This window comes from Pseudomassariella vexata, assembly GCF_002105095.1.
Source record: "Pseudomassariella vexata strain CBS 129021 chromosome Unknown BCR38scaffold_3, whole genome shotgun sequence".
NCBI classification, from domain to species: domain Eukaryota; kingdom Fungi; phylum Ascomycota; class Sordariomycetes; order Amphisphaeriales; family Pseudomassariaceae; genus Pseudomassariella; species Pseudomassariella vexata.
The window spans coordinates 1627985-1651077 of NW_024467958.1; the positions used below are offsets into that span (position 1 = coordinate 1627985).

At 51.1% G+C, this 23093-nt stretch overlaps 8 protein-coding genes and 3 non-coding genes across 11 annotated transcripts; 8 read left to right on the plus strand and 3 right to left on the minus strand.

Moving 5' to 3' along the window:
• The first annotated feature begins 137 nt into the window (after positions 1-137).
• On the plus strand, positions 138-1281 carry BCR38DRAFT_423824 (CybS-domain-containing protein). Its single transcript, XM_040859608.1, has 3 exons — positions 138-512; positions 570-587; positions 707-1281. The coding sequence occupies exons 1-3, from the start codon at positions 332-334 to the stop codon at positions 1057-1059; spliced, it is 552 nt and encodes a 183-aa protein (XP_040718880.1). The 5' UTR covers positions 138-331; the 3' UTR covers positions 1060-1281.
• Positions 1282-1345: 64 nt separating this feature from the next.
• BCR38DRAFT_t84 lies at positions 1346-1448 on the plus strand. Its single transcript has one exon. It is a non-coding gene; the product is annotated as a tRNA-Thr (tRNA).
• Positions 1449-4474: 3026 nt separating this feature from the next.
• On the minus strand, positions 4475-5929 carry BCR38DRAFT_455525 (S-adenosyl-L-methionine-dependent methyltransferase; the record flags this gene model as incomplete). The annotated part of the gene is made up of 5 exons (XM_040861800.1): positions 4475-4934; positions 5016-5124; positions 5180-5197; positions 5389-5458; positions 5519-5929. 5 exons carry the CDS (start codon positions 5927-5929, stop codon positions 4475-4477), a joined length of 1068 nt encoding a protein of 355 aa, XP_040718881.1.
• A 4014-nt stretch (positions 5930-9943) lies between these two features.
• On the plus strand, positions 9944-11280 carry BCR38DRAFT_406516 (glycoside hydrolase; the record flags this gene model as incomplete). Its single annotated transcript, XM_040858062.1, has 4 exons — positions 9944-10126; positions 10205-10436; positions 10511-11079; positions 11191-11280. The coding sequence occupies 4 exons, from the start codon at positions 9944-9946 to the stop codon at positions 11278-11280; spliced, it is 1074 nt and encodes a 357-aa protein (XP_040718882.1).
• A 705-nt stretch (positions 11281-11985) lies between these two features.
• On the plus strand, positions 11986-14598 carry BCR38DRAFT_455527 (subunit of VP52-54 complex; the record flags this gene model as incomplete). The annotated part of the gene is made up of 3 exons (XM_040861801.1): positions 11986-12054; positions 12091-13896; positions 13948-14598. The coding sequence occupies 3 exons, from the start codon at positions 11986-11988 to the stop codon at positions 14596-14598; spliced, it is 2526 nt and encodes an 841-aa protein (XP_040718883.1).
• A 405-nt stretch (positions 14599-15003) lies between these two features.
• BCR38DRAFT_334471 (uncharacterized protein) lies at positions 15004-16092 on the plus strand (the record flags this gene model as incomplete). The annotated part of the gene is made up of 2 exons (XM_040855319.1): positions 15004-15886; positions 15986-16092. 2 exons carry the CDS (start codon positions 15004-15006, stop codon positions 16090-16092), a joined length of 990 nt encoding a protein of 329 aa, XP_040718884.1.
• A 399-nt stretch (positions 16093-16491) lies between these two features.
• BCR38DRAFT_t85 lies at positions 16492-16600 on the plus strand. The gene has a single exon. It is a non-coding gene; the product is annotated as a tRNA-Ser (tRNA).
• An 806-nt stretch (positions 16601-17406) lies between these two features.
• On the plus strand, positions 17407-17503 carry BCR38DRAFT_t86. The gene has a single exon. It is a non-coding gene; the product is annotated as a tRNA-Ser (tRNA).
• A 447-nt stretch (positions 17504-17950) lies between these two features.
• Positions 17951-19793, minus strand: BCR38DRAFT_134979 (uncharacterized protein). Its single transcript, XM_040853573.1, has 3 exons — positions 19704-19793; positions 19077-19630; positions 17951-19016 (listed from the first exon to the last, which is right to left on the minus strand). The coding sequence occupies exons 2-3, from the start codon at positions 19441-19443 to the stop codon at positions 18133-18135; spliced, it is 1251 nt and encodes a 416-aa protein (XP_040718885.1). The 5' UTR covers positions 19444-19630; positions 19704-19793; the 3' UTR covers positions 17951-18132.
• Positions 19794-20401: 608 nt separating this feature from the next.
• On the plus strand, positions 20402-21483 carry BCR38DRAFT_334536 (uncharacterized protein; the record flags this gene model as incomplete). Its single annotated transcript, XM_040855328.1, has 2 exons — positions 20402-20434; positions 20506-21483. The coding sequence occupies 2 exons, from the start codon at positions 20402-20404 to the stop codon at positions 21481-21483; spliced, it is 1011 nt and encodes a 336-aa protein (XP_040718886.1).
• A 34-nt stretch (positions 21484-21517) lies between these two features.
• On the minus strand, positions 21518-22840 carry BCR38DRAFT_135000 (metallo-beta-lactamase family protein). The gene is made up of 2 exons (XM_040853574.1): positions 22225-22840; positions 21518-22171 (listed from the first exon to the last, which is right to left on the minus strand). Exons 1-2 carry the CDS (start codon positions 22553-22555, stop codon positions 21552-21554), a joined length of 951 nt encoding a protein of 316 aa, XP_040718887.1. The 5' UTR covers positions 22556-22840; the 3' UTR covers positions 21518-21551.
• Between the last annotated feature and the right edge of the window lie 253 nt (positions 22841-23093).

The window sequence follows — 23093 nt, forward strand, 5'->3', positions numbered from 1 at the left end:
GGAGTTCGCTCGGCGTATCATTGATACGGCCCACGTTTTTGAGAACTTGGTGGTACGTAGCCCACCTGCAAGTGCAGCCTTGGGATTCTCCGTACAGCTTGAACATGGAACCGGCGATCCGTGCTCATCGCCCTTCCCAGCCAGCCAATCAGAGAAAGGATTATTCGATCCTCGGCAATGGCAATCGTTTGGACTCGGTGCTTTCTTTGATCCGGGGCATCATCGTTTCCCAGCCTGTGACCAGCAGAGATCAACAACATAACTTCGTTTCTTCCAGGCTCGGGTTGCCAGGGATCCATATCAACAAAGCAAGCGCAAAACTGGCATCAAAATGGCATCCATTTTACGATCAAGTCTGTTGCGGCAGACGGCCCTCGCAACCGCCGCTCGACCAGCTGGCGTCCCGACGTGCTTCATAAGACAGCCAATCCAACGCACCATATTAAGAGACACTGCTCGTGTATCTGCTTTTCATGCTTCGAGTAGAAAGAACTTGTTACCCCCCGGTCCACGTAAATTGTCCTCGATTACTGTCGGTTGAGAATGCACGAAGCTAACGATATGTCAAGAGGTCATTAAGGGAACCGGTATGCTGCAATTTACTCATTCATCGAATCACGGCGACAATCCCTACAAACAACCGCTCTTTTTCTTTTAAAAACTGTTGACTTGTAGGATCCACAAACATACTAACATCTGCTCGCAGTCAACGACCCAGCTCCCGTCCCCGAGACCAGCCCCTCCCACGGCTCCTACCACTGGACCTTCGAGCGCCTGATCGCCGCCGGGCTAGTCCCTCTCACCATGGCTCCCTTTGCTGCCGGCTCCCTTAACCCCGTCATGGATGCTATCCTCTGCACGACCATGCTTGTGCACAGCCATGTCGGGTTCCAGTCCATCGTTATCGATTACGTCCCCACGAGGAACTACCCTAAGTTGCGCAAGGCGTGCACGTGGCTTTTGAATGCGGCCACGGTTCTCGTCGGGATTGGTCTCTACGAATACGAGACTAACGATGTCGGTGTTACTGAGACTATAAAGAGGGTGTGGAAGGCATAAAGGAGACCGGTGGACGGACGGGGAATGGACCAGAAAAACAAGCTAGGAGACGGACGCTGCGAGGCCATGAATTCTTTGTGAAGGGTGGCTTCAAAATCATCATGTCGGTCTTCCGACCAATTTGGCCGTGTATTGAGTACAGTTATTATATACAATCAGTTTTGATTTATTACCACTAACCACGTTTTTAATGTTAATCACCGACGAACAAGCCCACTCCTGACAGCATATGCCGACCTGATTTGTGCTTGTAACTTTGGCAACTTATTCTAATATATTTTTTATTGTCGGCTGGTGTAGTTGGTCACTTCGCTGGTAGATAAGTCCCGATTTGAGCCTCGCCCACTTGGGTCGGTGACGAGTCGCGGGTTCGAATCCCGCAGCTGACACACAAGGGGGTTTAGTCAACCCTTACGGCGCGCTGCCCACCTTGTTGACTTCGCCTACCTAGCGATAATAGGGAGATTGGTGCAGTTTAGGATTACGAGCATCCTAGCCAGTCGACCGTCAAGCACTACGTCGGCGGAATATAACTCGACAGCCGGTCCAGAATTCGAATCGTTAATCCGACCCCTTATCGGACCTCGCCTATCCGACAACGCTCGTCGGCGAACCCGTCCCCTCACGATAGAAGGCGCGCAGCACGCCCTCTCGCCGCGATTCTTGCGAGCGTCTAGACCACGTTACGGTCTATCCACTTGAGCGTATGGTTGAGATGTATACGCTCGACGAGAACCCCAATTAGCAGATACTACGACTTGTCGCGACAAAAAAATAGTCGAGCATCTTCTGCACATCAGCAGCATCCCACCCCTGAGAACGAATTTAAGTGCCACATTACCACACTTATCGGTAGTTCAGGCAGGGGTTGTAGCACAGACTTAGGGAGGGACAGGAGGTTTAGTAGTCGTTTGGCTACAAGTTTACCTGTATAACCGCCCGACGCGGCTTAAGGGCTCGCTATATCATCTATAGCCCCTTAAGGGAGTACTTGTAGAGGTACCGAGGGTTAACACCTACGGCGTATTTAATATTTTTTTTTTTATTTTTTATTATTATTAAATACGCCGTAGGCTCGAAGCCCCCGGTACCTCTACTAGTACTCCCGTATGTCAAACCGTGCCCTAATGGCTGGACTAAATACATACGCTGCGTCGTCGGTTCGCCCTATTGGCGACTGCGTTGCGTTCACTACCATACTACGTTGGTTCTCAACCTACCAACAAAGTCCCCCCTGAGAAGATCGATGCTATCTGGGCCTTGAAGCTGTCCGATCCGTCCCTAGCAGCCACCTTACAACAGTCCCACTAACTACTGGTTCTCCTGTTGCCGTTGCGAGGTCTCTGCGAGAGTATAGTGGCCGTGGTGCGATAGCGGCCCGTAATCGTTCCCTCGGTCCTTCCAACAGCCCGCAAAAGAGGATTACGTGCTCTGCCGTCTCAGGGGCGTCGTCACAGCGGCATAGCGGCGAGTACACGCCAAAAGCCCCTGTCTTGAATAAGAAGGCTGCTAGTCCTATTTTTTCCGTCCTGATCTGGCACAGCGTAGACGCCTCCAGTCGGTTCAGGCCGAATACTTGCCCCCTTTCGGTATCTGTTTCTAATATAATGATGAAAGCAATCGAATTCCCCGACAAACCATCCCAGCTCGCAGTAAGCTCATGGGCTTCCAAGCACTGTGAAGTACAAGTTCTGGTGCAATTTTGGACCTTGGCGGGAAGACTTGGACCACAATCAATAGTGACGGCGGCAATCAAAAGTGGCTGACACCGACAGACTGTATGCTTCTGCTAGTCATGAAAGATGTAGCAGAATTTTGTACCAGTAAACTTGATCCTAATGCTGGTATATTTGCAACTGTTAAGGATTGGGCAGCAATATATGGCTGCAGTTTCAGTACTATCAGAGACAGGGATAGGAGGCTAACAGCCAACCAGTCATTTTCACATCAAAATAGTACACTGTTGAAGACAACACCAAGCCTCCCAGAGTCACGATACGACGAATTGTTTGTAGTTGTCATACTTACCATTATACTAATTACTGAGGCTGAAATGTTAAATATTGAGATTTTCGGCCCTGCAGGACTTGAAGCCTGCGTTCATCCGCAGGTGCAATAAGCCCATAAACCAATGATGATCCAGGAGCATGTGTTAGTGATATGCCGGCTTCATTAATTCCATCAATTCTGTAGGTACCTTCGTCTCCAAAGTGAGAAAGCAGAACGAGGATTGGGTTGGATGTCTGTCAGCTCGGAAATTACGAACAGAATGTCGATATGCTGCACTCCTTTCCAGATTAATTCCGTTTTATTCCCATCTTGTGTATAAGCTGCCATTTGAAGAGAGAAACAGATGTAAGAGATATTCTCCCTAATCCAGCATACGCTTTGCAGGACGGCAACTCTACTATTCCGGGGCTTTGCAGAGCCGGTATATGCATACCAATCAACACATGGTCTATAAAATAATGTTCTATCAGCTAGAAGAAAGAAAAGAGACAATGACGACTATGTAGCAAAATGTCCTAAACTCATATATGAGGAGGGAGGACCTCAGTCGGAGTTCCAGAGTACAGATCCAAGCAACATCGGGAGATAGCAATTTACACGTAACGCTCACATCGAAAATCCCAGTCTTCCCGACATGTCAATATTTTAAGGGGTATTATTCAAATTGAAACAATGGCAATGTCTGTCAGAAGGCCGAGGAGAACGAGTTTCCTAGGAGTATCCTGGGAGTATCTGTTCATAACATGCTCCAGCTCTAGCTTGTGGCTTGTAGGTCACGATATAAACTCAACCTCCGCCGCCCCCCGTACGGCGTGCACATAAAACGGTAATGGATGTTTCTAATGGTTGATTTAAGTGGCGTTGCGCATACAGCCTTACAATTTGCAGGTTAATACAAGCGGGTGACGATGGAGTGCCGTGCAAGTACATTGATACCATGTATCTGTGTTGTTCAAGTTGGGTATGACCAGTGTTAGAAGAGTAGAAAGTGACTGTAGAGCATTACGGGTGATTTGTGGGTACAGTCCTTGAGTTCAGCTTTTGCGAATTTTCTTCACCATCCGTCAATGCACTCAAGTAGTGGTCATTCGCGATGGACGTGCTTCCATAATGCCTTCTCCCTTCTAACTCCGACGGCACGCGACCTCCTAGTGATACAGAGCCTACGTCTCAGCATGTAAAGTAGTTCTAAGCCAGTGTCATAGCACGTTACTTCAATGTGCCAACATAAAGCGCCCTGTTTGTACATCAATGCAGCGAATCCCACCCAATGCTTCATTATATGCCGTGAGGACGGATACCCCTCAAAGTCTAGCCAACAGTGCCGCCCTCTCGTTACTCGCCGGGCCTGCTGAATTTCTAATTTGAGTACCGTTCTATCCAGAAAGAACCGAGGAAAACGATATCACACCAGTTTTTGCGCGTACCAAAAATAGAAGTTCCAATAACGATGCACCCTTTCGTCCTCCAAGGCTCTGCACGCCGCCTTCTTCCACAACTCTCTCTCGACCTCGTTTAGGCCTAGCACTTGCCAAGGCTTTCCTGACAACACGGCTAGAAACTCCTGTATGACTGTCTTTAAATACCAACCCACTAATCGAAGTCGCTTGTCCTTGGCCCACGGGCCTACGGGAATCTTTTTGACGATACAGTTCACGTTGACGAACCCGGCGTCTCTCAGCACTCGGCCCATATTCGTGCATATATCGACATCGAAATTGAGCCGCTTGAAAGCGTCTTTTGCCATTTTGTAAGCCAGGTGCGCCGGGTAATCAGGGGGCATTGTGTTGTCGTTGCAGCGAAACCAGCCGTGGAATTCTTGCCATTCCATCCAGCCGCCCGGTTTGAGGTTCGCGAAGGTCTGCCTGCACATCTTGGGTACGTCTTTCAGTACGTTCGACATGCCCCGCAGATGCACCAGGTCCCAGTTGTCTCCGTTCAATCACTCATCTTCGCAGTCATCAATGACGAACTTGACGTTTGGTGGGAGCCAGACGGGTTGAATAGGTGATAGGTCTATACCCGTCACTGTTGCACTGGGATATCTATCGCCCACTATATGCACTGTCAGTATGCCCATAATCTAGTTGTGCAGCTGTATGTCACCGACTTTCTATTGCCCAGATACCTATGGAGACCTCAGGTTAGCAACTGCAAAATGGCTTGTACCAAGACAAAATAGGACAGAACAGTTTAGAACGCATTCAGTACGATGTATGGCAACACCGATAAGCGACGGTTTTTAACCCACGCTGTTTCACAACGCTACGTTTCTCGACGAAAACACAGCTACATTGCTTGCCAGCGGGGTTTATTTACCAGTTCCCGTCCCAAGATCCAATATTTTCTGAGGGGTTTCTCCGACAGGGGCATAATGCAGCTGTCCGTCCTGCATTTGTTGAGTCAATAAAGCCTTGCCCTAGGCCTGTAGCGCAGTGTCGGAGCTCACGGCTATTTCCATCATCATGGCATGCTTCATGTCCTCGCGGGATTGCTCCCGCTCATCATTGGGGATCGGGTACCTCCCATGCTTGTACGCATGGAATCGTCGGCCATTATCGTACGTATGCTGGTATATGCTTGAACTGAGCGATATCGAGGCACACGAATCGTTGTCATCCCACTCCTGAGGGTCGAACTCGTCGTTTTCCACGGACTCGCCGTCGCCGGGCTCGATAACGCTGTCCGGGTTTGAAGGTGTATGTCGGTCGATTTCTGGACTTACTGCACCAGGACACTCTGCTTCTTCCGCAGCTCTACGAGTAGTCGAAGTTTGGGATACCGCGGCCGCCCCTGAAGATGGCGATTGGGCGGTCTCAGCCTCTTTTCCAGACCCAATTGCAGCCAGCTCAGATGCCATCGGTGGTTCGTTTGCAGTCGCGATGATGCCCTGGCAGAAGTCTGCTTATTGCACGAGGGAATGAATAGGTACTGGCGTTGGCATTGAGAAGGACGCCAAGCAAAGGGAGGGAGGGAGCGGACGCAGCGGCATAGTAAGGTAAGCCCAGGTCGATTTCTCTAACGCGGTGGCGTCCGCAGTTTCCAGACAAACACTAAATGATAATGCAGCACTAAGGCACTCGGCCTCGGCGGGCAGAGCGATGAATGGCATGGATTGCAGCAGTCCAACCCCACGAATCAGTGCACGGCAGGGGAGACGAGGCTTGATGACTTGTTTTTATCCTAGTTGCGACGATTACTTTATAACTAGAAATTGGTCTTGATGGAATCGGGCTCACTGCGGAGCGCCAACTCAATTCACCGTGGGGCCGTGATGTTGTGCGACCCTACCTCTGGGTTTTCAAGATCTGATAAATAAAGAACGACGCCAAAATACCGGGGTTAAACTTGTGGTATGACTCGGTGGGCGGGCTAAGTCTTAAATATGGAAGGTACAGTGCACTTTAGGTGACTTGAGGGTCACCGTTCACAACTTCCCTGGCTGAGTGCAAGCCTTCTAATGTCCTACTTGAAAAGGCGAGCAAACATTTATTCAGGAGTAAGAAAACAGCTTCATCATAACCCCAACCGTCACCGACAATAACTATATCAGTACGCTTGTTCAGTAATGCTTAAGGTTGCTGCATATACCTAGGCATAGATCGACAGTATGTACTCTGTACCTGGAGAATCCCCCGATTGCGATCATGCGGCACAACGTTAAGATCCCTTTTTATCCTCAGGGGTGTAATTGAGCTTGATACTTTATTACGACCCCGAGCTGCCCCGAGAGACCAACGGATTGGAACGTCTACATCTGATCTGGACTTGATTCATGGCCAACAGATGTTTACAGAGGCGGCTGCTTCAACATCATCATCACCGAGACACTTTTGTCACCAGCAAGCGAGAGCAAGCGAAAAGGTGAGGCTGCTTTTGTGGATCAAGTTCGTTGTCTCATTGCACATGTTGATCTCGGCCGCCAACTTCCGACGAGCGCCGAGGAAATTTACCGGCCCAGTGGTTCAATCAAGTCAAGCACCAAATGCAATTTTCGAAAAGGACCATCAACTTCCAATTTGAAGGCAAGATTGGTGCAAGCACCGAGGTCTGAAGCAGCCCCTCCTGGCATTGACCATTGATACCGAGGACTGCCGAACTTGAACCCAACTATTTACGGCAGATTTGAACAGAGTCGTACCATTTCCTCTGGAGCTCGCTCTGCCAGCACATCAACGATTAGCACCGAGCTCCACGAGCTACACGGCCCACAGGTCACGTACTACGACTACATCGAGTCAGCGACGCTCACTGGAGACTTATCTTTGGATCCCTGAATGACCTCATTGAGTGGTTCTATCCTAGGGTGCGAACGGCTCAAGATGCAATTGAAGGATGGATGGCGCCTTGGACGCACAGTTGAACCTCATAGCCTCACCAAGAATGGGCTATCTCTATTTTGATTCGAATTGCAAGAAGTTGTTTACACTGGCAGTTTGCGGGTTCCTAGCCCACGTGGCTCGGCGCCATTATGTCAATGCCAATAACCGGATAGCAGGCTATAACTTGCTGCTTTCTAGCCTAACATCCCGGGAAACAGAAGCTCCAAGATGCAGAGATTCCTGGCGAAGAGAAGAAGCGAGATTGCGGCAAGGACGATGTAGCCGAACTGAAGATCGATCTCCTATTCTATTTCGCGATCTTTGTCAGTTCTCAAGCTCCGCATTGGTATCAACGGCTTTAGGCCCTTTCTTTCCCTGACTCGAGCAGTCCGGGTGATATTCAGCCCAGCTACGTTGGGCAGTGCTCCTACTGCATGGCGGAGGAGTCTGTCATGGTCCAAGCACCCAATGGCATTAACTAGGTGATGTGAACCCGACAGGGGACGGACCGCATGGAAGTGGAGAAAGCTTCTGGAAGAACTTGAGACAACTAACAAGATCGGCTTGTGTATGGGAAATTGTCCTGAACAGGCAAGTCGCAACTGTCGTGGGGTCGCTGTCTTTTGTGCGACGGCCGTCGGATACACGGTCCTCTTCAAGTCATCAACAATTTCTTTGCCTCGCTTCCACAGGAGATAAGGCAGTCAAACGGATCTCTAGTAGCCGCATCTCTACTTCTCCATATGAATTAGAGTTTCATATGTTGCATTTGGAGGGTTTGATCCCGGCAGGATCCTCGAACTGCGGGCGGATCCCATCATACCAACTGGAGGTGGCACTTCAGGCGGCATTTCACAATTGAAAGCTCCGCAGCCTTGGGCGTACAACCTTCATGCCTGTCGGCCAGATTGTGGAATTCGTGGCACTCTTCGACGACTAGCTGGCATAGCCCTGCCAGAACTTGACTCTGCCCAACGTCGTGAGACTTTCAACAAGGAGGGAGACACGCATTCCGCTCGTCGTCCTCAGGGTTTCTGGATGCTGCGAAAAAAAAGATTTAGGCCTTATTTTCAGCAGCCACCGGGGTGAATGCGTTTGGCCGAAATTTTCTGGTATCCCGGTCCGCCTGTTCATCTGAAGTGTAAGTAAAGCGAGGCGCCGCGGGGGCTACCATGTGAGATGCAAGACCAGGACCTGCCGGCTCTCTCTTTTGCTTCCACTCAGGAACCACTTTTCAGAATATGCCTTGGTGTTACTATAGTAACAGTCAGGAAGGAACCTCTTTTCTTAGGCACATTTGCAAATTGTCAATGGCCACCGAAGACCGCGGTGGATGATTGGTTGAAATAATGGACAAAGCACGAAATGGTGCTCGGTTCGGGACAGGAATCTCCTTATTTATTACATGCACTTACCCAAATTTCGACTATTCGAGGGCATATGCCACTCGACTTTAGCGGCACAGGGTTGATGTTATGCATCAATTTCAACGGCCACTTCACCTGCACGAGCAAGAGGAGTGCAAGCCACCGCCGCGCCTGTGCTTTGGCTTTTCTCTCTCTCTGGTAATCCAAACAGGATTGTCACTATCAATGTCGAAGGGTGTTTAGATTCGGGTAGACTAAAGACTAACCCCACTCTTCGAGATGCACATCATTAACGACGATCCACGCTGAGCGGTCAATGTCCAAGTCTCAAGTCGCTTTCTACCTTGAACCATTCCTTCGGCCACCAGTTTAATCAAAACAGTACTTTACCTATCTCCCTTGGACCCTTTACAACAAAATCCTTCCCCGCGCCGTAAACGCCCGCGCATTCGCATCTAATCATTCTCATCAGGTGATGGAAACTCAATCCAATCCTGCCCGTCCTATCTCTCATCAGTGATCATGTCTACCCCCGGAGTCGCCTGCCGGTACGGTACCACTATGCTTTGCTGGCATCCTCCTCCCGACACTTGTCCCCGTCCATCTACGAGGGACCCTGGTTTTCTTTTCTGGCTGCTGGGTCCCCCTAGTTTGCCAATTGATGTCATGCATGAGGAGGCATCTCCATGATGCATGCATAGTACTCGAATATCTATCTACCTGGATGGGCCCCTTGTGGTAAAATTTGGCCCGTTCTCCACCGCACTACCTACCCATCATCAAACTTCGTATAAAGGTTCAAGATTGGTCTCTCCGGACTACTACTACCTCCTGCTACTACTCCCCTTGGAGGCTGTCGGGAGGAATAAACGCAACGCCTTGCTCTTCCATACTTTTCGGGGGGCTGTTGCGTTGCCGTGCAGCCTTGGAGAAAGTGTTCAACCATGCGTTTGGTCAAACATTCTCACCGTCTCTATTGTTATACTACTTTTACTTCGAGCCGTCGTTGACCTGTCGCTTCATATTGCGTGGCCTTCCTCTATTCGCCGGCGGGACTCCCTCGCCTCATCCCTCTGCTGTCTCCTCGACCGCCTCTCTCTCCTATTTGTACCTCGACCTCGCGACAGCACCATCCTCTCTCGTGCGTCCTCACTAACACATACACACGTATACCCACTTGTCACGATGAGTTTCTCTTCGTCCCGGAAACGGATGGCGACGAGTGTCGCAAACGTGATGTTCACCAACGCCGTCTACTTTCCCAACCACAAGATATACAGCGGCGCAACGCCGGGCATGATGAACTACGGCTGCATTAGCCACGTGTTTTACGCATTCGCGAGCGTTGGGCCAGATGGCTCTGTGTTTGTAAGTCCAAGTCCCCATAGTTTCGAAGTAATAGCCTAGTCTGTTTTGCATTGGCTGATATTAGTTGATGGCTAAAAGCTAAGCGACGAGTGGGCAGATGCGCAGGCCCCGTGCGACGGCGTCCACGGTGGCTTGGGATCTCTAATGCACCTCAAGCAGGCGCATCCACATCTTCAGGTGGTTTTGTCAGTTGGCGGTGGTACCTCGGGCGAGATGTTCCCGCTGGTGGCATCTAACACGCTTCTACGAGACAATTTTGCTCGCTCGGCGCGCGGGCTGGTGGAGGCATCGGGCTTGGACGGGATTGACAGTGCGACTCTCCCTGCCATTCCAACTGCTTGCAGGACTGAGGATTGAGGACTAACTAAGAATCACCTTGGCTAGTTTGTTGGGAGTATCCGTCAGATACTCAGCAGGGTGCTGATTTGGTTGCGCTCCTTGCGGCCGTCCGATTACACCTGCCTGAGGACCACTTCTTCCTCTCGGCCGCACTCCCAGCTGCCCGAGCCGTGCTGCAGAACATTGACATCCACCAAGCCGCAGCCTACTTGGATTGCATAAACCTGATGGCCTATGATTTCTGCGGGCACTGGACGCACAGAAGCGGACACCACGCGCAGCTGTACTCGCTGAACAAGGACGAAACCTCGGGTTCGTCAGGCGTCGCATACCTCGTGGGCCAGGGCTGTCCGGCCAAAAAAATCATTCTAGGCATCCCTGTGTACGGACGGAGCTTTCTTGGCATCAGTGGGCCCGGCCACAGGCATAAAGGGGTAGGGGGTGAGGACGGCACATTCGACTACAACCAGCTTCCCCGGAAGGGTGCCAAGGAGACGGTCGACAAGCGCATAGGGGCCGCGTCTTGTGTTGGTGGCGACGGAGGATTCGTGTCTTACGACAACCCGGACACGGTTAAGATGAAGGCGTCGTACTGCAAGCAGAAAGGATTGGGTGTGAGTTTCTAGATGCCGAGCCCGTTGAAACCAACTTATCTCTCAACCCAAATTCATATATGGGTTGCGAACCATGACGGTTACGTAAGGCTGACACAACGTTGATAATAGGGCCTTTTCTACTGGACGGGACCAGCAGACTCACGGGAAAAGTCTCGTAGCCTAATCGCCGCTGGGTTCCGTGCTCTGCATAGTTCTTGATGACGAAGTTCGGTGATCCTACAAAAAGGTTGGTGTTGACTTGGAGAGCCTTGACTCTTCCTGCATTTCGGAGTTCATGGGTCATGGTGACCGAAGGCGTTTATTTGGACTTGTTACATCCCACATTAGCCAGGAGGCCAACTGGTGTGCTTGGGGGTATTGCATTGACAAGGGATTTGAAAACAAAAAGCACGGGAGTGATAAATACCACAACAGCATGGGATGTCTATAAATGAGGAAAACGGAAGTTTGCAATGTGTCTGATTTTTGACCGGGGATCATGTCATCATGTGATGGACCATAACGCGAGGTGTCTTGGCCTGGGACGAATATGCGGGTGCACATAGCTCAGTAGGGTGCGCCTTGTACATACGGTGATGCCGCATACAGCATTTCCTCATTTGACCATAACATCTTTTGAATACCGTTGTGTGTAAATGCCGTCTAAAGACATTGGTCTTCTATTGCACGAACCACTCCGTCGGAAACTTGAGAAAGAGGGTCGAGAGCGCTAACAATGATTGGCCAGGGATTTGCCGTTACCCTGTACCAACGCTGAACTTCAATGTCAACACGTGATGGGATCCGGAGTCGATCTGGCCTACCGATAGTGGCCTCTGAATGAAACATACACATGACAACCATAAATCAATTGGCTGAGGAGATGCAATTGAAGCTGCCTGGGTTCTGTCCAAATCGTTCAAGATGAACGGCAGCGCAGCGGAGCCGCTGTCGCTAAACGCAGGTCAGCTCCAATCAGCAGCACATCCCCAAGTCCAAGCCGGAGGGAGCGCTCTTAACTAACTTCAGACGCCTCCGATAGTTGACTACGATCCCATCACGCACCTAAACCTCCTCTTCCCGCACTCTTCCACCGTAGCATCAGTAAGCTGCGTATCTACGGCCCTGAAAACACGCCAGAATGATCTCGCGACGCAAATCTCGACCCTGGAAACAGCCCAAGCGTATGGCCCCGACTCGTCCCTCGAGCGCATGCAGTCCGCCCAGTCTGAGCTCGCCGACCTCTTCCGAAAGATCGAAACAGTTCGGTCGCGCGCTATGCAGACGGAGCAGAATATTACGAGCATGACGGCCGACATCAAGCGCCTGGATGGCACGAAGCGGAACCTCACACTGTCCATGACGGCCCTGAAACGACTCCAGATGCTGACGACAGCATACGAGCAACTACGGGGACTGGCTAAGACGAGACAGTACAGGGAATGTGCAAGTTTGCTGCAGGCCGTGCTGCAGCTCATGCGCCACTTCAACAGCTACAGGAGCATCGACCAGATTGCAACACTGAGCCGTGGGGTCAGCGAGCTGCAGCGCGAACTACTAGAACAGGTGTGTGAGGATTTCGAGATAGCGTTTGCGAAGGGCGAGATTGGGAACAGGAAGGCAACGCTGGTTGAGGCTTGTGGCGTCATGGATGCGCTGGGCGACACTGCCAGGGCAAGGCTGGTGACGTGGTACGTCAATACGGAATTACGGGAATACCGCCAGGTGTTCAGGGGCAACGATGAGGCAGGGAGTCTAGACAATATTGGAAGGCGTTACGCCTGGTTCCGACGTATGATGAAGGGTCACGAAGAGGAACACACTGCTATCTTCCCGCCGCATTGGAGGGTCGGTGAGATGCTCGCCATGGCATTTTGTGACGGAACAAGGGACGACTTCAAGGGCATACTAGAGCGAAGCATGAGAAAGACGGATGGACCCAAGATTGATGTCAACCTGCTATTGAGTTGTCTGCAAGAAACGATGGATTTTGAACAGAGCCTGGAAAGGAAATTTGCGGATCAGCCGAGGGCCAGCATCGACACGCTCAGTTCTGCCGACGAAAGGACCCAAAACTTCAACGGATCAATATCCGTCGCATTCGAACCATACCTGAGCCTCTGGGTCGAGTCCCAGGACAAGGCTTTGGCGGCAATGATACCGAAATACAAAGCACAGTCGCTGATACCCCTCGACGAAGAGTTCTCGGCGCAGGCCGTCATTGGCTCTGCCATCGAGCTCTTTCACTTCTACAAGGTCACTCTATCCCAGTGCGCCAAGCTCTCCACAAGCGATCGCCTGTTGGATTTGGCCAAAACGTTTGCGAAATACCTCGATGAGTACGCGCAACAAGTATTATTATCCATACTACAAAGGAGCGGTCAGGCCGGTGCGTCGTTGGAGGACATCATCATGGTTCTAAACACAGCCGACTTCTGGCATACAAACACGAGCCAGCTGGAGGACAGCATAAAGAAGAGGATCGATACGGAGCTGGCTTACAAAGTGGACCTCACATCACAAGCGGACTCCTTCCTGGGTGTTGCCAGTGCAGCTGTCATTGCTCTGGTAAACAGGGTCGAATCCGATTGTGATGGGGCGTGGCGGGAGATGAGAAATACTAATTGGAGTAAGATGGAGAGCGTGGGGGATCAGAGCTCGTATGTGGCCGAGCTTCTGAACCACGTTAATTCCAAGGCAGCGGAGGTGTTGGCCGTTGTGGTGAAACAGCAGTATGCGAGGGCCTTTGCCGACAATCTCGTGGATCACTTGGCGAATACGTATATTTACAACATTGTACAATGCCGGCCAGTATCCGAGGTTGGCGCTGAACAGGTAAGAACCCTTTTACCGCGGACGCCTTACTGACATGCTAACTTTCAGCAGATGTTGCTTGACAAGTATGTCCTCACCAAAGGTTTCGAAAACTTGCTTTCATATCACAATCCATCCTCCACGCCGCATACCCCACCGGCAAGCTTTGTGAAGCGTGTCAATAATACCATGACACGCATCGACCCTCTCCTGAAAACACTCCAAGTCCGGCCGTCGCCGCCAGAAGGGCTGGTACAAGCCTACCTGATCCACATCGGCGACCGGTCGGATACCAACTTTAAGAAGATCCTCGAGCTCAAAGGTGTGCGCAAGCAGGAGCATGCGCACCTTGTGGAGCTCTTCGGCATCCACCGTGACGGCTCCAGCAACGACAAGCTAGTCCAGCAGAGCTTGCTACTCACGCCGCTTATGAACACCACCGGCATAGGAAGCTCGGGTTTGGGCGCTATGGCCAGTATCAACCCCAGCACGGCCTTGACGGCGGCACAAGGAACCACGAGGTTCGATGCTGCATCGCTCGGGGAGAAGCTGCTAAATGCGGCGCGGGATGGTGTGGAGAGGATCGGGACGCCCGGCCAGCCGGGGACCGGTGGCACGCCGGGGCAGCAGGCTACAATCAATGAGAACTTGAAGAATATTGGCAAGTTCTTCCGACAGGGAGGTTTGGGAGCTAGATTTGGGAAAGGGGGTGCTGAGGCGTAGAGGCGACTAGTGTCAGGTGAAGAGAACATCCACCTTCATAAAGTCAATAAAAACCGTGCATGAAAAATACGCTTTGTCATTTGTGGATTATGGTCTATCTGCATAGTAGATTGAGGTGTTACACTATCGGCGTTTGGAGCTCCAAATGCGGTGATGACATCATCTGGACCGTAGCCAGCTAGGTACGTAAAAGTTGCCAGTGAGGAAGGCACAAAAATAAAGCTCCCACAAAGGTCCATATACCAATACAATTCCATGCGAGCATCCCAAAGACTTGCTAAATCGCCAAAACTCAGCTCGCATTTTCTCGTAGTCTATTCTAGTGCTTCATACTGCCGCCGTTTTTACGCACGCCATCTGAGCAACCACCAGCATAGCAATTCTACCTCACCCACAGCCAACAAAATGAGTTGGATGGACAGCTGGTCGAGACCTTTCAAGTCCCAAGCTACACCCGCGCCCTACTATCTGCTTCCAAGAGGGGAGTCAACACCCTACTGCCACTCCTGTGGGCGCGTCATCGGCAGTCGCAGAACCGCGGCAGCCGCGAACGCCAAGTCGGAGGCCAAATACTGCTCCAGCCGGTGCCGGACGCAGAAGCCTGGAAAAATTGACCGGGATATCGAGAGGGCTTTCGTGAAATTTCTACTGGGGCATGAAGGCGGGGATGGATCGGCGGCGGCGGGGGATACGGCGAGTAAACGTGAGGCACACGGTGATGGCCGAGGGAACTCCGAGTGGGCTAACCATGCGGGCGTTGGGGCGAAGAAGCATAATGCTATTGGTAAGAAGATGAAAGGCGACCCGAGGATCATGGTGTCTTGCAGTACGGTGGAGAAGTACGTCTTTGGCATCTCCGAGCAGATGGACGACCAGGCTTCATCAACGCGGTCGGGGTCTCCTGAGCCTAGTCTTGACAATACAGAAGGGAATTCAAGCATGGAATCAGATAACCCAGCTGTAGTAGCAATAGCCGCATACCCAGCTTCAGAGGACGTAGCCGCGGGCACTGTCACAAGTGACAACAACAATGAATCCTCCCGATACATCGACGGTGACGTGCTGGCCCGCCTGTCGATCCGCAGCGGGACGCGGATCCGCCCGCCACAGTCGGTGTCGGAGGTGAACGGCAGTGTGGGCGGGGAGAAGGGGAGGGCAGAGAGGATAGAAGAGACGGAGGAGATGCTGGAGAAGCGGAGGGTGGGGCAGAGGAGGGCTAAGGAGAGGGAGATGGTTAGATGTGCAGCGAGGCGGGGGGTGGTGTTTGGGTTTGTGCTGGGGGAGGGAAGTACTGGAGGGTATCAGGTTGCGAAGAAGGGAGGTGCTGGAGAGGATCAGGGTGTGAAAAGGGGAGGCAAGGGGACGGAGGGAAAGGGGGGGAAGGAAGGGGTGGATGAGGAGGAGAAGAAACGGTTGTGCGAGGCGGTCATGGTGGGGAAGGTCGTTGAGCCTAGTTTTGCGAAGGGGGACTGGGCTATTCGATGGAGAGAGTAGGGGGATGCTTCGATTTCCCAGCTCCTTCAAGCGACTGGGCAGGAGTCTTGAAGGACATCATCGGTCTCGCTCATAGGGCCCACTTGAGCACCGGTGTCATTGCTATATGAAACGCTTCAAGCTGCAAACTAATGATATTAATCCCTTTAAATCGCTGGGGTATTGCCACCAACTTTTCTAATATAAAGTTGAAATACTCATAATGGGTCTCAAGTGGGTAAGGTGACTTGGACTAGCTAGCATTCAGTCCAATTGGAAATGGCTCGTGGGCAACCCAAGTATATGCAAGTGAACCCACTGAAAAGAAGCAGGTTGAAGGGCACCACCCCATTCGCTTAGACAGGCTCACAAATTAATTGTGAGTATATATTCTGCATTATGTTGCTTGGTTTACAGTGAGGCGCAGTGGCAGAGTGGTCTAATGCGATAGACTAGAATATGGTATCATACAATACTTCTAGATCATCTATTCTCTTCGGAGGCAGCGGTTCAAATCCGCTCTGCGTCGAATATTATCTGTTATAAAATTAAATTCATCCTTATATTTTTGAGTTCATTTTTCTTTTGTATTTTGAGTTATTCTTCTGGCTGGTTGCTCAATGGCAGTTTGACTCGCACTCTGTTTGTTGGTAAACAGCAGGAAACGAGTTTAGATGTCCTAGTTGTAACTGTCTATTATGTCTACTATGCTGGCTACCCTTGGTACTCTATGTTCATGCAGGGGAGAAGAGTCATGAGATCTGACACCTGGCTGGGAACAGAATCAGATCAGTAAGTCATTATTAGTTAGTATTGGTTGTATTGATTATTGATAATTGTACCTAGCTCAGCCGATGTTATTGCTTATGTACACTTAAATTGTTTCTGTTCCTCGGGGAGAACTTCCTCTATCCAGGTTTGTTATCGAGACTCCTAGTAAGATGTGATCTTGAGGTGCAAATTAGAAAGGAATTGGAATGAGGACTACGGATGAACTGCGGCAATGAGATATGGGGAGGTGTTAGATCTTCAGGTATCTTCTCATCGCGATATCATCACAGGGAAACACACATCAAGGAGACCTTCAAATCAAAATTGCGCAAGACCTCGTGATTCGATACCCATAAGCTGCCATAAATATACATGAAAATTAGGTGCTACTCATATAACAAAGCTTCCTTGTTGGACTTCTGATACTTTCATGTGTAGTTCACCAAAGGTGAAGTCCAATACGCCAAACACTAACTCCAGCTCGCTTACCCAACGCCCCACAAGCCGGCCATGATGTATATAGTAGCCAGCGCGAGTCGAAACTTGCCAACGAAGTAAGATTAAGGCGCAGTGGCAGAGTGGTCTAATGCGATAGACTAGAATGCGAATTCTACGACATCTATTCTCTTCGGAGGCGTCTGTTCGAATCAGGCCTGCGTCGAGAGTACTTTTTGCTTGTCATGATTGTAGATTGCATATCATATTTCTTTCCTGCTTGGAAGATTGAGTCTTTCCTGAAGTTATTTGTCTTGATCCATGTTTCTGTCCCTGTTTGCTCTGGTGATTCCCAAATTGGAGTCAGATTTTTGAGCTCACTGGAGGCTGCCAAACATAAATCGCAGATGTGCCAAGTTCAGTCTGTGAAGTACCCGGTGGTGCCACCCCACTTTCGGATACTCATCAAGTAGGCAAGGCTCGACATGGCCCACAAGATTACCATGGATTATACAGAACAAAGGAATATATCAAATTCCGCCTGCTAGAAATAGTGCTTGTTCAATGGATATCTTCTCTACCACTGATCATAGAACTCGAAGAAGCCCCTACCGTCATAAGCGGAAGCTGTTCAGTCTCAAGGGCCTATTCTAACTTTGAGCCAACCAGGACATTTTCTCCTGCTGATGTTACCACATAGATATGGGCCGCACCCTATGCATTGACCATATGCCATCCAGAGTGAAGACTCGTTAACCATCCTCCGCCGACTGTCCTCCTGCCGGTCCCGGTGGCCAAGACGGTTCCGTTAAGAGTTTTGGGTGATGTGAGGTGAAGTGTGGTGACTTTAATCCGTTATGGTCCGCTGAGAAGATGCTCGATGGCGCCCTGGACACTTCCTCCGCTTCGACGCAGGGCTGCAACGTTCCTGTCAAAGTCGTAGAAGCCCATGTCGTTCAGCTGTCTAAGTTGCTCGGCGTATCGCTCTTCAGGCGGACGGTTGTCGGCTGGTGCCGGAGATCCAGACGGCGAATTCATACCCATCATCTGCATCAATTGTTGAAGAGCCTCAGGAGGCATGTTACCGTAAGGATTGCCGCCGACGCCTCCAGGAGCAGCACCGAACAGGGAGGCAAACGGATTCAGCGGGGCACCGGAAGCATTGGGTCCTTGGGCTGTACCCGCGTTGCTTTGCGGGTTACTGCTGTCGGTTCGGGCACCGGGTGTTGCTTGGGTGGTGGCTCCAGCGCCGGGTGCGCCTTGAGCGGCGCCAGCAAACGGATTGAACACAGCGCCGAAGGGGTTCGCCCCAGTAGCACCGGCACCCCCGGTAGCACCTCCAGGAATTTGCATGTTCCCCCATATCGATGGATCAAAAAGGTTGGGCGGCGCGCTTCCTTGTTGGTTGTCGCTTCGGGCATTCTCGGCATTGGTGTCGCCAGGAGTCGTGTCGGTGACGCCCGGAGCGGGGAAGGCATTCTGGGAGCCACCGGGGCCTCGCATCATTCGACTAAAACGAGCGGCACTTCTCATAGCATCGGGGTTGGTCATCATCTGACGCATCATGGGCGATCGCAGAATCTCGCGAGCGTTGGGATTATTCCGGAGCATCGGGTGGCTCTGGATCATCATGTCGAGGAAGGTGTCGTTGTTGAGAGCCTCGTTCATCTGCTGAGCGACGTTGGGATTGGAGAGCAGTCGGGCCATTTGGTCCTCGTCCATCATGGATCCGCTCATGCCTCCGTCCGGACCAAACATATCAGCTGATGGCAGATTGGTCAGGCCGGCGTATCTCGCACCTGTCAGCCCCGCAAGAGGATTGTTGGCGGTACCGGCAGCCATGTTGGTCGGGACCTGAGGAGCGGCTGGCGTAGACGACGAGGCGGGAGGAGCGGGCGCAGGGTTGCTGGCGGCACTCTTGACCAGATGTACTGTGTTGCCGGCCTTAATCCTGTATGTGCTCAAAGGCTCCTCGTTCTTCATGACTCGACCAGAGTAAATCAGACGCTGACGCTCGATGGGGATGTTCTCGTACTCCTCTCCGCCCAGCTTCGTCTTCAGCTCGGCGACTGTAGCAGACTCGGACATGGTGATAGTATGGGTCTTGTCGCCAGAGGTCTTCACCTTGAAGGTAACCTCCGGGGTGACCTCGGGGGCGTCAGCCATGTTGCGCTGCTGCAAAAGTGGGTAGTAGGTGTCGAATTGCGGTTATGCGATATTGTTGGTCGTTGACAGAATGATGCTGAAGTGGCTTGGAGGTTGTTCACTGCGTGCGGGTGCGGGTGCGACGCGGCTTTGAGGAGAGATGGGGAAGCAGCCGAGGGCAAACGCTGCGCGGACAGGACGGGAAATGCTAAGATTTACTCAGCAATAATAGCCTGGGAATGGTCTGATTAGAAAATCAGAGAAATCAGAAATCAGCCTACAGCGCGGCAATATGGTCCAGGGGATTCCAGATAGAACGTTTAGGTCGCAAAGATGCCGCAGCGACAAGATGGCCAGGTGCCAGATGGTTGTGGTTGTGGTTGGTACTGACCTATATTGGATGGTGGGCTGCTTTCCTTCCGGCGCGATAGCGATCAAAGATGACGACGTACAAGGCCTGAAAAGTGTTGGTCTTTCGCCACAGACGCCTGCTCTCTCAACTTTAAATGCAGATGAATCAAGCTGTAATAATATTTCAAATCACCTTGTACATATACTTGGTTAATACTGATTGACAGCTTCATCAAGGCAACTTTCTGAAATTGCAGGTTATCCGGCCATGAACGATAGTTGCATCAACCGTAAGTTTGCCTACCCACCTCCGAGGGTCAGGCGGGAGGCTGGACTTCTCTTGGCATCCACAACTTTCCGGAGGCGCCATTGCCCAAATTGGCCGCGGTGAGCTCACCTTGTTTTAACTGGGTATGCTCCAACTGCACTCATGGTCTCTACCTCGGCTCGACGGCATTACTCCACAGCTTCATATGTCACGGCCAGACTACCAGTAATGAACTTATATGCACTTGTACATTCTGTTCTTTCTCATTTCTTCAAGTAGATTGCAGTATTTGTGAAGCGATTACTCTATCTAGTATTGGTTGATACGGTCCCAAATTTCAAATTGCGATTGTCAGCCACCATGCAGGGTATCCAGGTGGCCCAGTATGTCAAAGTAAGCCTCAGGTCCTACGCTGTGCCACTTTCATCACGCCTCTTGAGTTAGATATTAACTTCTTCACCAAGGGCCCCAAAGAGCTCAAAGTCACCAAGCTCGCGGATCCAAAGCCGGGCCCCAATGACTACCTCATTGAAGTCCACGCAGCTGCCACCAACTTCTTCGACATCCTACAGGTCCAAGGGAAATACCAACACCAACCCCCTTTCCCGTGGGTATCTGGTGCCGAGTTCTCTGGTGTGGTTTTGGCCACGCCCTCAAACTCGAAATCCCCCAAATTCTCAGTGGGCTCTCGTGTCTTCGGCGGCAGTCAAGGTGCCTACGCAACCAAAGTCTGCGCAACAGAGCCCCAACTCCTGCCAGTACCGGAGGGCTGGAGCTTTACAGATGCAGCGGGATTATTTGTAACAGCACCTACCAGTTATGGCGCCTTGGTTCTACGTGCCGGCGTGAAAACCGGCGACTATGTCCTGGTCCATGCAGCAGCCGGGGGAGTGGGTCTCGCGGCAGTTCAGATCGCAAAGGCGTTCGGGGCTACAGTCATCGCGACGGCAGGCACATCGCGAAAGCTGGAGGTAGCCAAGGCCTTTGGCGCTGACCACGTTGTCGATTACCAAGATGAAAAGTGGCCCGACCTGGTCAAGAAACTTACCCCCAAGGGCCGCGGCGTGGATATTGTCTACGATCCTGTGGGCATGGTTGACAAAAGCACCAAGTGCATCGCCTGGAATGGCCGCATTTTGGTGGTGGGATTTGCGGCGGGCAAAATCGAGAAAGTCGCCATGAACAAAGTCCTCTTGAAGAATATCAGCTTGGTTGGTATCCACTGGGGTCAATATGCGGTACATGAGAAGGAAAGTGTGCCGGTTGTCTGGAAGGGCATCAAAAACCTGATCGAGCAAGGCAAATTCAAGAGCACTGTTTTTACGGATAAGAATTTCATTGGCCTTGAGGCCATTCCTGATGCTTTGCTGGCTCTGGGAGGTCGGGAAACATGGGGTAAAGTGGTTGTCAAGATACCTCAAGGGGGTGCAAGTAAGCTATGATGGCCAGGCATGGGATGTGTATTATGTGCCTTGATTCAGAAGTCGTCAATACCTGCGGTCTTGAACCCTCAGTCTGCAGTCTCCTTCAGCATTGAGTGATTACCATACCCCATGTACTTGATCTGTATTTGCATCGAGTCCAATACCCTTTGTTTCATCTCTGCTTCTGTCTTCACGATGTCGGTCTTTAAGAACGCTCCGTGCGTACTCCGGAACTCATACTTCTTTATTATCGCCCACATTCTCTCCAGCTCATCCGGTGCCAAGGGAATGAAATTTGGGATACTCCACATGAAAGAGAAGCTGTTCATCCCCTTCGGTCGACTCCTGGCATTCCCCAGAGCATCGGCGTCCCAGCTACCCAGACCAGCTGGCGTTGTGAGCAGCGTATCGGCAATTAGCAGTCGTCCATTGTATAGTGTGACGAAGGACCCAGGAAAGTGACCACCAAGTTTAAGGACCTTCACCCCAGATGCCTCTCCATCGATGTTGATGTCCATTTCGGTCTCTGTGACGAAGACCTGTTGGGGTGAGGTTTGTGTTGTCCATTGCTTGTCTTCAGCTGCGAGATAGACGGGGCAATTGAAAGCCCGACCCCAATCCGCATGCGTTGAGTAGTAATGCGGATGCGAGATCACAATTGCCTTCAACCCTCCCATTCCTTTGATGTTTTCAACGGTCTCATCATCTGGACTCTCATCAGCAATAAGATCTACCTACTTCCCACTCAACTTGTCTTACCCAAAAGGGTAATACAGTCCCAAAGCACATTCCCCTTTGGCGTCTTGATCAGTATCGCACGCTGGCCGATGCCCACTTTCGGCTTAGTGACGATGGAGATGAAGTCATCATCGCCCGAAAATGGCGTCCATGTGTTCTTGTGGTTAGAACACAGCTCATCGAGCGTCGTGAAGCTCTGTCCCGTTGGTGGCGTGAATTGTCGCGGGTCATCACAAATGAAGCATGTTTTGACCTGTTGCTTGTCGTCTGTAGGGAATTGCGTTCCACAGGCTGTGCAGATAAGCCATGAGCCGGTGTATGAGGGATTGTCTTGTTCGGGGATTGGGTGCATGGTGGTAATTAGTCCTTGTTTGCTTTAAGTTTTGGAGGCAGCACTTCAACTGTGCTATTCAGATGCCGATCACCAGTCTAATTCAGGACAATGATAGTTGATGTTTGTCATCAAGGAATTCACGACCCGGCTGAAGATAGAAGATGTCATGCTGATCCGATGTAAGTAAAATGGGTTTCGGATCCGTTCGTTCGGGAGTGCCCAAACTGTGGGGTAGTTGCTTGGTGGGCAATTCAAAGTTGAAGATTGGGGCAAGTTACGAGTACGCAGACTACTTGAATTAGGCTTATACTATTCGGGTACTTTATTCACTAGCGGGCTGAATAACCAGTAATCCTTGCTCCGCAGCTTAACTAGATATTGCTTACATTTACTTCAGCTATTCAAATTCATCTTGCTATCTGTTTGCTTTAAGTAAGGGGATCTTTATCGAAAACCGCTGCACGCAGTTGAAACCGGATCTATGCCAGCCAAATCGTTGCCGCAAGGATCCGCAAGCAGGAGTAGCTCACTAACTATGCAAAGTGTCACTGGCTTC

Bases quoted from the DNA above. Each gene is read 5' to 3' on its own strand.
- BCR38DRAFT_423824 (XM_040859608.1), top strand. From the start codon at position 332: ATGGCATCCATTTTACGATCAAGTCTGTTGCGGCAGACGGCCCTCGCA.
- BCR38DRAFT_134979 (XM_040853573.1), bottom strand. From the start codon at position 19,443: ATGGCTGACGCCCCCGAGGTCACCCCGGAGGTTACCTTCAAGGTGAAG. The intron at 19,017-19,076 runs GTGCGAGATACG...GTCCGGACGGAG, and splicing joins TCCTCTTGCGGGGCTGACAG to GCATGAGCGGATCCATGATG.
- BCR38DRAFT_135000 (XM_040853574.1), bottom strand. From the start codon at position 22,555: ATGCACCCAATCCCCGAACAAGACAATCCCTCATACACCGGCTCATGG. The intron at 22,172-22,224 runs GTAAGACAAGTT...ATGAGAGTCCAG, and splicing joins GGACTGTATTACCCTTTTGG to ATGATGAGACCGTTGAAAAC.